This window comes from Ipomoea nil, unplaced genomic scaffold (genome assembly GCF_001879475.1).
Source record: "Ipomoea nil cultivar Tokyo-kokei standard unplaced genomic scaffold, Asagao_1.1 scaffold2957, whole genome shotgun sequence".
NCBI lineage: Eukaryota > Viridiplantae > Streptophyta > Magnoliopsida > Solanales > Convolvulaceae > Ipomoea > Ipomoea nil.
The window spans coordinates 3062119-3075203 of NW_017619385.1; the positions used below are offsets into that span (position 1 = coordinate 3062119).

General features: G+C 38.2%; 3 protein-coding genes across 3 annotated transcripts; 2 read left to right on the forward strand and 1 right to left on the reverse strand.

Moving 5' to 3' along the window:
- Nucleotides 1–985: 985 nt before the first annotated feature.
- LOC109162727 (ABC transporter B family member 27-like) lies at nt 986–5611 on the forward strand. The gene is made up of 14 exons (XM_019311411.1): nt 986–1054; nt 1278–1352; nt 1513–1548; nt 1652–1726; nt 1818–1942; nt 2863–2962; nt 3057–3228; nt 3338–3510; nt 4498–4608; nt 4733–4877; nt 5016–5148; nt 5261–5336; nt 5432–5497; nt 5561–5611. The coding sequence occupies exons 1-14, from the start codon at nt 986–988 to the stop codon at nt 5609–5611; spliced, it is 1407 nt and encodes a 468-aa protein (XP_019166956.1).
- Nucleotides 5612–5719: 108 nt separating this feature from the next.
- LOC109162866 (ABC transporter B family member 25-like) lies at nt 5720–6341 on the forward strand. Its single transcript, XM_019311578.1, has 2 exons — nt 5720–5896; nt 5993–6341. The coding sequence occupies exons 1-2, from the start codon at nt 5729–5731 to the stop codon at nt 6314–6316; spliced, it is 492 nt and encodes a 163-aa protein (XP_019167123.1). The 5' UTR covers nt 5720–5728; the 3' UTR covers nt 6317–6341.
- Nucleotides 6342–6515: 174 nt separating this feature from the next.
- Nucleotides 6516–8292, reverse strand: LOC109162865 (transcription termination factor MTERF15, mitochondrial). The gene has a single exon (XM_019311577.1). The coding sequence runs from the start codon at nt 8224–8226 to the stop codon at nt 6850–6852; it is 1377 nt and encodes a 458-aa protein (XP_019167122.1). The 5' UTR covers nt 8227–8292; the 3' UTR covers nt 6516–6849.
- Between the last annotated feature and the right edge of the window lie 4793 nt (nt 8293–13085).

Sequence of the window (13085 nt, forward strand, 5' to 3'; positions counted from 1 at the left end):
TCTTTGTGTCTTTTTTATTTCAACTCAAACTTCTGATGTTCACAGTGTTTTTTTTTTTTTTTTTTTTTTTTTTGACAAATCAATTGAATTAACTAAAATTGGGGGAAAAAAAAGAATAAATAGACAAAGATTAAAGTAGTAGAAATTTATGAACAGATACTACATTGTAATAGAGTCGGTAGTATTCAAAAAAAAAAGTAATAGAAATTTAAAGATTTTGGTAGCAAAATGACAATTTATTATTATAATAAACACAATTGCAATGTATTTCATTTGCAAATTAAAAAAGACAAAGATTAAAATTGTAGAAATTTAAAGATTTTGGTAACAAAATGACAATTTATTATTATAATAAACACAATTGCAATGTATTTCATTTGCAAATTAAAAACGACAAAGATTAAAGTAGCAGAAATTTAAATATTTTGATCGCAAAATGACAATTTATTATTATAATAAACACAATTGTAATGTATTTCATTTGCAAATTAAAAAACTAACTAGATAACAAATTAGCAATCCACTAAGTTACCCCAAAAGCTTGCTTGGAGCGGGGCAAAATAACAAATATTTAGTGAAGGGGGTCAAAAAAATACAATACTAATTTTAAAAAAAAAAATGGTTGGGGACTGGGGAGGGTGGGGGGCAACTTTCATGTGGCTCCGCCATTGAGTGTTAGGAAATGCACCACAATGAAATGCACTAATGCACCACAATGAAATGCACTAATGCACTACAAAACGCACCACACAACCAAAAAAATGCACCATACCTCCCCACATTTGGTGGTGCGTTTTGTGGTGATGCATACCTAATGATGCGTTTTGTGGTGCATTTCATTGTGGTGCGTTTCCTAACACTATTAGTGCGTTTATGCATACCTAAAGGTGTGGCAGCACCGGCCGCACGTTTAGGCGGGGCTGCATTTGAGCTGACATATATATATATATCCTTGACCCTCAGAGTCCAAAGGTGGAATGCATACATGGGCAGGATTTTAGGAACACCCGGCCATGGCCTTGGCAGTGAGAAAGCTCCTCTCTTGAACAGACAAGTAAGGTTTTTAATAACCAGTTGAGTACTTAAGGATATTTAGTTTCTCAATTCTTGTATATTAAGTCTATAATTTCCATTTGCACTGAAAATCGTGTGAAAACTGCTTTTTTGTAATATCAAAACAAGCCCTTATTATCCATTTGTACCATATATGCATCCTTACTTTGCCAAAGTTTGCCCATCTTGATATAGTGATAATGTATAATCTCAATGGTTAACAGGCTGGGAGAAAGGTGTATGATTCAGTGGAGAATGGTCAGCTAACTGACCTTGATGAGCATGGAGATAGAGTGCTGGTAATTTGAAATTTCATCAAGAATTTTCTGTTTTAGTGAGTGTTGAGCATATAATATATAAACATAAATGTGCAGTCCAACTATCAGTTTAGCCTTTCAGTTGAGATGGAACACATACTTCAATTATAAGAAGCTAATAACTTTGTCTTAAACCATTCAGGCGCCAAATGTAGGATTTTGCCGAGTGATTTCGCTAGTAAGTAATTGGGAATTGGGATTATATTGTTCCTCTAGTCAATGAATTTCTGATACAGCTTCAATAATTCAGTGTACCCAGCTTTTTAACTAGTTATTTGCAGGCCAAACCTGAGGCGGGGAAGTTGATTCTCGCAACACTGGCACTCTTGCTTGCATCGACGTCTGGTATATTGATTGTAAGTAGTTCTGCATTAGGATTGTCTTCCCCACCAGAGCACAAAGATCTCGGGAATTTCTTTCAATGACGTTGAAATGTCTGTTTTGCAGAGAAAATTTGGGGGGACGATTATCGATATTGTTTCAAGGGATATCCAAACAGATGGACAAAAATCTGAAGCTTTAGGAGATGTAAGAAAGACCATATTAGAAATATTTTTTATTGCCATAGTTGGGTAAGTCCCTAATTAGTTTGGTTGAAATAAACAGATGCCTAGAGAGATATGTAGTCTGCTAATCTTTTGAGGTACAATGCAACCTCCAAGCATCCAAAAAATGAATCAATTGCTTAAACTTCACGTATATGGATGATGTCAAGAATCAAGATCAAGTGCTTACCTTTACGCCAAAAGTTATAGTTATTAGTTCCCCCGCGCCACATGTTCGATGGTGCTAGACTTGGCCTTTTAGACCTCCGCCCCTCCCCCACCCCCCTTACTACGATTCTCCCCCCCCCCCCCCCCCCCCCCCCCAGCACCTGTTAGCCTAGACTTGGCCCTTTAGACCTCCGCCCCCCAACAATCAATCATTATTGGGTGGACCATATTTTGTCTACAGTAAAATAATGTACATTTAGTACAAAAATAATGTACATTCAGTACAAAAATAATGTACATTGTATTCAGGGGATGTACATTATTTTTGTTCAGAGTGTACATTATATTGTATAATGTACATTTAGTACAAAAATAATATACATTTAGTATATTAAAAATGTACTTTTTGTTATGGTCCACATAATAATTTGCCCCCAACAATTCTTCCCAGCACCTGTCAGCCCGGATTTGGCCCTTAAGACCCCCCCCCCCCTCCCCCTTGCAATTCCCTCAACACCTGTCAGCCCAGAATTGGCCCTTTAGACCTTCGCCCCCTAGCACCTGTTAGCCCGGACCTGACATGTGTTTTGATACCACTTGTTTAAATAGTTTTTGGTGTAGCGGTAAGTGTTTGATCTTAACCGATAACATTACTAGAATCTTGCACTAGAGGAAGCTGGACTCTAGTAAACACAATGGCTCTTTAAATTCCTATCCATGTCATCCACCTTGATTGTTATGGCACTAATGGAGTTATAAAATATTTTTGCTTCTTTCAGTTCTATCTGCACGGCGCTTCGTGTATGGTTGTTCTCTTCTGCTAGTCAAAGGGTCGTGGCTCGCTTGAGAAAGGACTTGTTCAGCCACCTTATTTACCAAGTAACGACTTCTATTCATGTTTCTAGTTACCAGGTATCATTTCTGTCTAACCTATGAAATTTATGTTTTGAAAAGGGTTGATTCATAATTGTAGGAGATAGCCTTCTTTGATGTTGCTCAAACTGGGGAGCTCCTTAGTAGGCTCTCTGAAGATACCCAGATCATAAGGAGTGCAGCCACGACTGATCTTTCAGGGGCTCTCAAGAATCTTTCTACTGCTTTTATTGGTGTAGGATTCATGTTTACAACATCATGGGAATTAACATGTAATGGCTATATATGCAACTCTTTAATCAGGCATAGATTTTTTTGTGTTCTGTTTTGTTTTCAAAATCATATGTATTCATGTTGTGTCTTCCATGTTTTATGATCCAGTGTTGGGGTTAGTAGTTGTTCCAGCCATATCAATTGCTATGCGCAGATTTGGGCTGTATATGCGTGAGCTTTCCCACAAGACTCAAGCAGCTGCAGCAGTAGCCTCATCAGTTGCTGAGGTTAGTTGCTCCACTGATATTGGTACTACTATTCCACCTGGATTTGGAATAAAAGTATTCCTAAGCTTACGTTAGATTAATCCTAAGCCGCTAGAACCCTTGTTCAATAGTGTCATTGGAGGAGGTAGGAGTTGCCCAAGCATCCTCCCAGTCAGTCCCTGTTGTAGCTTGGGGAGCCCATCCTAAACCCGCAAGCACCCTCCCAGTCAGTCATTGTCGTTGACGCTGCGCACAAGGGATCCATCCCAGCCCTTAGAACCCACAAGCACCCTCCCGTCCATCCTAAGCCCTTAGAACCCCTGCCCAAGAGTCGTTAGAGGAACCCAAGCAGCCTCCAGTCAGTCTATGTCGTTGACTCTGCACACAAGGAAACCATCTCCACACTTCCGCCAACTTGGGGAGCCCATTCTCAAATCTAGGGATCCTAAGGGCCCAAACTCTAGCTTGAGGAGCCCTAACTCCAAGATGTTGGTGGTGAGAGTCAAACCCCCACCTTGCCGCTAGAGTGGTGACTTTAGGTCAGGTGGTCTATCACTTGAGCTAATCCTGCAGAAAGCTAGCCTAGATATTCTAGTTAGCCATACAAAGCACACAAAAGTGGTTATCATTGAATAGCTTAGGCTAACCCCATCCCAGAAATTTTACCCCTTTCTAAATGACATGGAAGAGAGATAATACATTTTTTATTCTTTTTTTATGCTGATGTGTATTGAAATGGGAGAGAGAGTTTGCTAAATTAGAAATAGGAGAGAGAATTTGTTAATGAGAGAAAAAGCTGCAAAAGTTGCTGAAAAGGACGATGTCTTTTTTATTTATTATTTTTTTAATATTATTTTATTATATACAAAATTGATGATGTGGAAGTGGGACCCATTTTAGAAAGTGAGAAATTTTTGGAATAAGGATAGCCTTAGAAAGTGAAGCTTGAAGAAAGGTTTGTGGTACATTAAATGCTAAGTACTTTGGTGTTTGATCATCTGCACTAGGAATATGCTCATTGCTGTTTGTAAATTGTAATAGAATGTTGTTATTGCTGTTTAGGAAGCTTTTGGCGCAATACGCACAATCAGATCTTTTGCACAAGAAGATTATGAGATATCGCGGTATGCAGAGAAAGTGGACAATACTTTGAGTCTTGGACTTACTCGTGCTGTAAGTTCCTCAATATTAAACTCCACCCTCATCTATACTTGGCAATGGGAAATGAAGAAAATAAATGTGTCTATTGTAGTGAGTTGAGAGTTTGAGTCAAATCCATTGATGTTTTGTTGAGCAGAAAATAGTTGGTCTTTTCTATGGAAGCCTAAGTGCAGCAGCAAGGCTACCGGCTATGCTTGTAGTTCTTTATGGAGCTACTTTGAGAATTCATGGCTCAATCACAGCTGGGGCTCTGACATCTTTCATTCTTTATAGCCTAACAGGTGAGAAACTCTTGGTTTTTTCTTCACCTCAATATCTGTAAATGAATTTAACATGGTAAATACACCAAAAAGCATGATTAAATTCAATCTTTTGTTATTTATACACTATTATGTAACTTTCCTTTTCCCTTTTTGCAGTTCAATCTTCAGTGTCCGGGCTATCTGGATCATACACTGTGGCGATGAAAGCTGCAGGGGCAAGTAGGCGAGTTTTCCAGCTCTTGGATCGCGTCTCATCTATGCCAAAATCGGGAAACAAATGCCCTTTGGGGTGAGTTGTAGCCTTGTAGGTCTTCTGAAGCCGATTCTTGGGTGTTCTTTCCTCATATACGAAGTCAAAAGCACTTGAAAAAGTGAGTCTTGAAAACCATTGTATGTTGCAGAGACGAAGATGCAGATGTAGAATTAGACGACGTCTGGTTTGCCTATCCATCGCGTCCCAACCATATGGTCCTCAAGGTAATAACTAATAACCATTCCTCTTTAGGAATCATCATATCCTTGTTCTGGAAACGGATTTTGCTCACTGGAGTACAAACATTCTACGGTTTTAGGGTATTACACTGAAACTGCAACCTCGCTCAAAGGTTGCCCTGGTCGGTCCAAGTGGCGGTGGCAAGGTAATTTCTCATAATCTCATACCATTCAAAATTTGTGTTTCCCCGCCATGCCTGTCTGTGTAGAGGATGCAACACGTTTCTTTTGCTGCAGACTACCATAGCGAACTTGATTGAACGGTTTTATGATCCTGTCAGAGGAAAGATCTTGCTGAATGGGGTTCCTTTGGTAGAAATCTCTCGTCAACATTTACACCAAAAGGTAAAATTACGGTACTATACTATGATCTTTCCATGAAGAGTACTATGTCTGCTTTCTTTGAGTTTTCCGTAAATGCTAGTTGGAAAGTGCAGGTCAGCATAGTGAGCCAGGAACCAGTTCTTTTCAATTGTTCCATTGAAGAGAATATTGCCTTTGGCTTGGGTGGCAAAGCAAGCATGAGCGATATAGAAATCGCAGCTGTAAGTTTCAACCCCATTCATTCATTCAATCATTCATACTCTCCCGTAGATATACTCGTATACTTTTCACTTTTCTACGTTGAAACTTGAAAGCAGAAGATGGCAAATGCCCACGAGTTCATATCAAATTTTCCCGACAAATACCAAACGAGTGTGGGTGGACGTGGATTAAGGCTTTCTGGTGGTCAGAAACAGAGAATAGCAATCGCGAGAGCTCTACTCATGAACCCACGGGCTCTACTTCTGGACGAGGCCACAAGTGCCCTTGATGCAGAAAGCGAATTTCTTGTTCAGGTATATTCTCCACAAAGTACAGATTCTTATGTTCTTGGAGATCCCCATTATAATAATCTCGGAGTGGTTGCAGGATGCCATGGACTCTCTAATGGAAGGGAGGACAGTACTTGTGATAGCTCATAGGCTTTCAACCGTCAAAACTGCAAACACCGTAGCAGTGGTCTGTGAAGGGCAAATAGTTGAGAGTGGCAGTCACGACGAGCTTCTCAGCAAGGATGACGGCGTTTATACAGCACTCGTGAGGAGGCAGTTGCAGGCACCCAAAGACGGTTAAGGAGCGAACACTTACCATGGGTATCTATACCACCATTGTAAAGTAATGTAACAAAAATAACAACTTTATAAACAATGCAAAGAGGTCTTTTTACAATTAAAAATAACTTCAGTCAAACCTCGTTAACCGAACCAGACGCATAAAATGGGACCAAACCAGTCAGTTCTTCATGTAAAATTTTATGCTTTTAGTCCACCACAGCCAAACCCAATATGACAATTGAATACGTAAATTGAAGCAGAAACACATATTCGTTATGCAAGAATAGGGCAATAGAGAACGGCCAACAGAAAGGATAGGAAGTATACCTTAAGGACAATTAGCCCCAAGAACACGGTAGTTTCATTTGCATCACGAGAAAGAATTGAGAATAGAACTCGTGCTAGTATGCTAGTGACTCCATATACGATTTGATGTTCATAATATCTTCTTTGGACTGTTGATACTGTGGTGGTTTGAAAAGCTTCCACATCCCGGTTGGATGTCCAACTTTGACTCTAACATCTCCCGCGAGTCTCCCATACATACTTTCACACTCGGGATAAGGCTTGACATAGAGATTGTAAAATTTCAATCTACTAGGTTTAATTAAGGCCCTCAACCCCACCTCGTCACCAAGCCCGCCTTTCGATCTCAAATACTCAATGACCTTAAATCTGGGAACAACCTGTTTCTCAAAATTCACCCCCAAGTATTCTGGAACATCGATTAGGGACTCGATATCGAATTTCATTGTCTCCCCCAAAAACCGAATTTTCCTCTCAATTTCCCCTATCTCGTACAAAATTGCTCTTGGCTCTTTCCATAGCACACTGTAAGCATCTCTATATGTTAAACCGTGTTTGTGCAGGCAATCAACTCTCAACTTCACTCGATACCCGGCCCTGAATGCTCCATCTCGAAAAATCTCATCCTTAACCGGGACTCTACATTTCAAACTCCTTAGTAGTTTCAAGCAATGAGAAAGCTGGCCAGCTTCTAACCCAAGAATTCTCGGATCTCTCGTAACCTCCCTCCTAACTATATCCAAGCCAAAACCAAGACTCTTAAATTCATTGAGCAATGGCTTAAGCCTGTTCTCAATTCCAAATGCTAATACACCTGGGTATGACCCAAGAACACAATCAACCTCAGTCCTTTCAATGCCAATACCACTCATCAAGAATTCAACTTTACCCTGAATTCTATCCGGACTAGTCATTACCACTTCAGGGAATTCTTCTAAAACCCTAATCACAGTACCCTCATTAAACCCTAAACCCTGCAAACACTTCAAACACGCCAAAGCATCATCTGGGTCTAGCTCAAACTTCAAACAAACTTGCAGAACATTCTTAATAGCCAATACAGAAAGATTAAAACCCTGAATTCCAGACATTACCTTTTCCCATTTCTTCATATACTCGTAGTCTAACACCCTAGGGCAACTAGCAACCAGAGAAGTAAGAAATTGTTGAGAGCGGCCCAGAGAAAACAGAATTTGAAGGGATTTTCCAACTTTAGAGGGGTCAGAATTCAGCAAAGATGGATTCTTGGCAAGGAAATGATGGAGTTCAGATAGTGGAAACCCATACCTCTTGAGAAGACTATAAATGGGTATAAGATTTCTTTGGGGGGATTTTTGATTGTAGTCGAGAGGAAATTGAATTTGGGAATTCAGTTTTGCGGCTCTGGGTTTTGCTGAGAAGTGTCGAAGATGAATAGAGTTAGAGAATTTGGATGTTGGAGCTAAAAGAGATCTAAGAGTCCCAACTGCCATGCGAATGAGTTAGAGAATACTGTTGGACGCTGGCTCAAATGCAAATGCCCGAGTGCCTGGCCTCCTTTACACAACACTCTCAAATCTCAATCCCAAATTCCCAATCTAAACCTCAATCTAAAAGAATAAGGATTAAATAGGTCATCAAAGTACACACTAAAATTACAATTAAATTATTAAATTTAAAAAAATAACAATTGAATTTCTGAACAATATAAATTTTACAATTTAATTTAAAATGACTTATTTACCTTTTAAAATGATGATGTGTCGATTTTTTTATTTTAAAATAATTTTTAATGAAATAAATATTTTAAATTTATTAAAAAAAAAAAAAAAAAACAGCTGGCCGGCCAGCCATGGAGAACCTTTCGTCTCCATGGCTGGCCGGAGGCGAAGGGGTCCCCTTCGTCTCTGGCTTCATCCAGCCATGGAGACGAAGATATCGTATATAGAATGCCACTATCTCATATTGTATTACTCTTCAAAAAATCAGTGTTTGTACATGATCAATTATACGTTGTTGCTTCAAGAGTTAACAGTCCAAGTGGCTTGAAGATTTTGATTTGTAATGAAGGTGAAACGAATTGTACCTCAATTACAAATGTTGTTTATTATGAGGTGTTCAATAATTTGTAATTTTAATTAAATTTTAAATGATGTTATACATGCCTTACCTTTCAAATTAACAACTTCTCCTTTTAGTAATACATATACAAAGATTAACTTTAATGTTAAAGTTACTTAAATTATTACTAAAAATTTTCACAATTAATAATTTTTACAAAAAAATAACTTTAATGTTAAAATTACTTAAATTATTACTGTATAAGTAACATCCGTACATTGCACGGGTAAAATACTAGTTTCAATAATAATATTCTATATCATCAATAATAAATGCATATTTTATAAAATAGTAAAGGTAAACTAAAAATGAAACAAAAATTTAAAATGAAACGGAAACATTTCAATAATAATATTCTACATCATCAAATAAAAATAGAACGAAAATTAGGTAAAAATATCACTGCATCCATATTCTAATTAACTAATTGACTTGAAATAAAAAAGGATAATTGACTGAAAATGAATCTAATATTACTAATTGACTAAAAATATAAAGGGAGATGAATATTAATAATTGATAGCAAATAAAAAATGATCCATAATTGACTAAAAAAATGGTCAAATGAATTGCACTTTAATTAAAAATGGAACAGAAATTAAAAATTGGACGAAAATATTTCAACAATAATATTCTACATTACATCATCAATAGTAAATGCATATTTTAAACAATAGTAAAGGTAAATTAAAAATGGAACGAAAATATTTCAATAATAATATCTATATCATCAATTAAAATGGAACGAAAATTAGGTAAAAATATCACTACATTTGATATTCTAATTGACTAATTGCCTGAAAATAAAAAAGAATAATTGACTAAAAATGAATTTGATATTACTAATTAAGAGAAAATTACACTTTTGGTCCTATGACTATAGCAGAGGTGGTAATTTCAGTTCGTGACTTTTAAAACTAACAGATTTAGTCCTTTTAGTAAGCTTTTTTTGACACATTGAGTCCTTCCGGCTAATTTGCCGGTAGAAATCCGCCGGAATTGCGATTGGAGTTGTTTATTAATTGTTTGGGAGGGGTAAAATCGTCCGTTCAGGCCATAGAAAAGGGGGGGGGGGGAAACGGATTCCCATTTCCCACCTTAATCAACCTCCACGCAACCCTAATTTTGTGTGAAAGTAGCGGGAAGACAGCAGAGAAGCGCGAAGACAGTGTGGAAGAAGGAAGAAAGCGGGAACAAAGAGAACTCTTCACTTCGCCTACTGCAATGCGTAAATCATTGGCGACTGGAACGGGTTCTGCCCCAAATACGCTCCAACGAAGTAAGTTTGAATAATTTGTAACTGTTTGAATTGTATGAATTTTATAGTGAATGAGTTTGTGTTGTTTGTGTGGAGTGTTTTTTGTGGAGTTGTATGGAAGTTAAGCATTTCTAGGGTTTGCCGTGTGGGTTATATATGCATAAAGCATAAAGGAGTTTGTACTCGTGTCTTGTGTCTTGTAATGTGGGGACCATTTTCTGTAGTGGTATGTTGTTTATTATTGTTAGTATGAATTTTGATGAGTATGGGAAAGTGTTGTAGTGGTCTGTGGGGACCAATACTACTGTTGTAGTTACTGATTCTTGTCATGTGCATATATAGGGTTTAGGAAACATTGTTGTTATTCTGTGGGGACCATTATGTTTAAACTTTTTGTGCATATACTCTGTTGACTGTTGGCTTTATAGGAGCTGGTGTTGGCCCATTTGAAGTTGTCCTTTTCCATAATGGGATAGTAAATAGGGTTGGTGAAGTTAAATACTTGGGTGGTGATGTAGAACTGTATGAAAGGATGGAAGCTAATGAAGTGTGTCTAGATGTGTTGAAGGATAAGATAAAACAGTTAGGGTATAGTGAGGTTGGTGCCCTGATTTATTGTTATTGGAATGATAGTTTGAAGTTGCTACAATCAGACAATGATCTTATACCTATATTGAATGAGGTCAACCCAAGTAAAATGTTGGAGTTTTGGGTTGAAACAATGGATGAGCAGGACTTGATTGAAGCTGATATGGAAGTACTGGAGCCAGAAAGTGATTGGGAAGATGAGATTGAGGTACAGAGATTGGGGGTAGCTGAGCAGGTTGATGTAGGGACTAGGGATGATGGCCAAATTGTTGATTTCACTGTACAGGATGATAAAGTAGATGAGCATTTGGATGTAACTCAAACAAAGAAAAAGGTTAAGAATTTGGATGACATCTTCTTTTCTGATGAGGAGTCAGTAGTGGATTCTGATAGTGATGGTGATGGGGAAAGCAAATGGCCCATATTTAGAGCTGCAACAGACATGAAAGACCCCCATTTCACTTTAGGCATGACATTTTGTTGGTCCCAAAAGAGGTAGGGTGAAAGTCTAGAGGAGGGGGGGGGGGGGTGAATAGACTTTCAAACTTTTTCGCACAGCACAACAAATGTTAAGACAGAGATAAACCAAAACTCATAACTAGATTGTTAGAGTATGGTGTACAGCGGAAATAAATAAACATAAAGTGTGTGTGAGATTGTGTGAGCAGTATATCTTCGTGAGAGCAAATATATAAAGAGCAGTATGTAAAGAAAAAAGTAAAGAACACAAGACAATTATAGTGGTTCGCGAGGTGGCGTAATCCTCCTACTCCACTTGCTCTTTTCTCCAAGAGCCAATTCGCTATATCTACCACTCCTTGGTTCCAAGATACAATGAATTTCCGTGATCTAGTGTTTTGATCACAAAGCCCGCACTAATCACGCCCAGTGACACCACACTGCTGCTTCGGGTTTCACGTCGCCGCGCTACTATCCCAGGATTTCACGATTCCGCGTTACTTTTCCCCCGTCTTCCACACTGCGGTAGAAACGTATCCCGTGATCTGGTGCTTTGATCACCAAGCCCACACCAATCACGCCCAGTGCCTCCGGCACTGCTGCTTCGGATCTCACAGCTTTGTGTGACAATCCAGGATTTCACAGCTCCGTGCTACTTTCCTCCCTTCTCTTGTTTTGCTTCAAAACAAGTGTTGTCTTGCTTCCAACTTCTGAGACTCTGTAGATGATCTTCAATGATGCGCAGGTCTCTTTGATGAAGATAAACACTCTGGAATGATTTCTCTTGATAGCTCTGAGTGTTTTCTCTCTTTGAATATATCAAGTAAAGCACTTGATATTTTTGCTCTGCTTTGCTCTGTTTAAGAACTCTCAGAATATTTCTCTTTTAAAGCTCTCTGAGTTCTTTTTCTTTTCTCACTTCTCACTTGAAGATTTTTGGTATGCTCTGTACCAAATGAGATTTTTGCTCTATGCTCTTTCAAGCTTAATTGCTCTATTCGATCCCTTTTATGGATTCGAATTTTCTGCTCTTTTGTTCGTGATCTTCAAGTCTTCATATCTTCATCTTTTTATAGCTGGTAATGAGAATCTGTCCGTTGGAAAGAGACGCTCTCATTTTTGAAATCTTGTATCTTTTTGTCAGAGATCTTATCTTATCTTCTGCAAAGATGTCAGAAAGGATAAACTAGCCGTTGTTAGAGCTTCATCTCCATGTAAATGGGTTCTCAAACTTCATATGATATTTCCTCTGGTTTTACGTTGAGTGGGAATATCTGGGTGTAGATTGGCTTCTCTGATTAGCTCTGAAGTGGTCATTGTATCTTTGGGATTTAAAAATATTCATCAATTTAATCCCATACTAGTTAAACTAGTATTTTTCCTTGTGAGAATATTTTCACTGTAAGTTCATCTTCATCTTCTTCATTCTCACGTCTGGGTGTTCTCAGACTTCAAACTGGCTTTGAACTTCCACCCAATTTGAATTTCTCATTTGTAATTGACACCCAATTCAATTGGCTTGTAATTGGCACCCAATTTGAATTCCTCCATTGTAATTGGCTCCCAAATTCAATTTCTCAGACTTCAAACTGGCTTTGAACTTCCACCCAATTTGAATTTCTCATTTGTAATTGACACCCAATTCAATTGGCTTGTAATTGGCACCCAATTTGAATTTCTCCATTGTAATTGGCACCCAATTTGAATTTCTCCATTGTAATTGGCTCCCAATTCAATTGGCTTGTAATTGGCACCCAATTTGAATTTCTCCATTGTAATTGGCACCCAATTTGAATTTCTCCATTGTAATTGGCTCCCAAATTCTCACGTCTGGGTGTTCTCAGACTTCAAACTGGCTTTGAACTTCCACCCAATTTGAATTTCTCATTTGTAATTGACACCCAATTCAATTGGCTTGTAATTGGC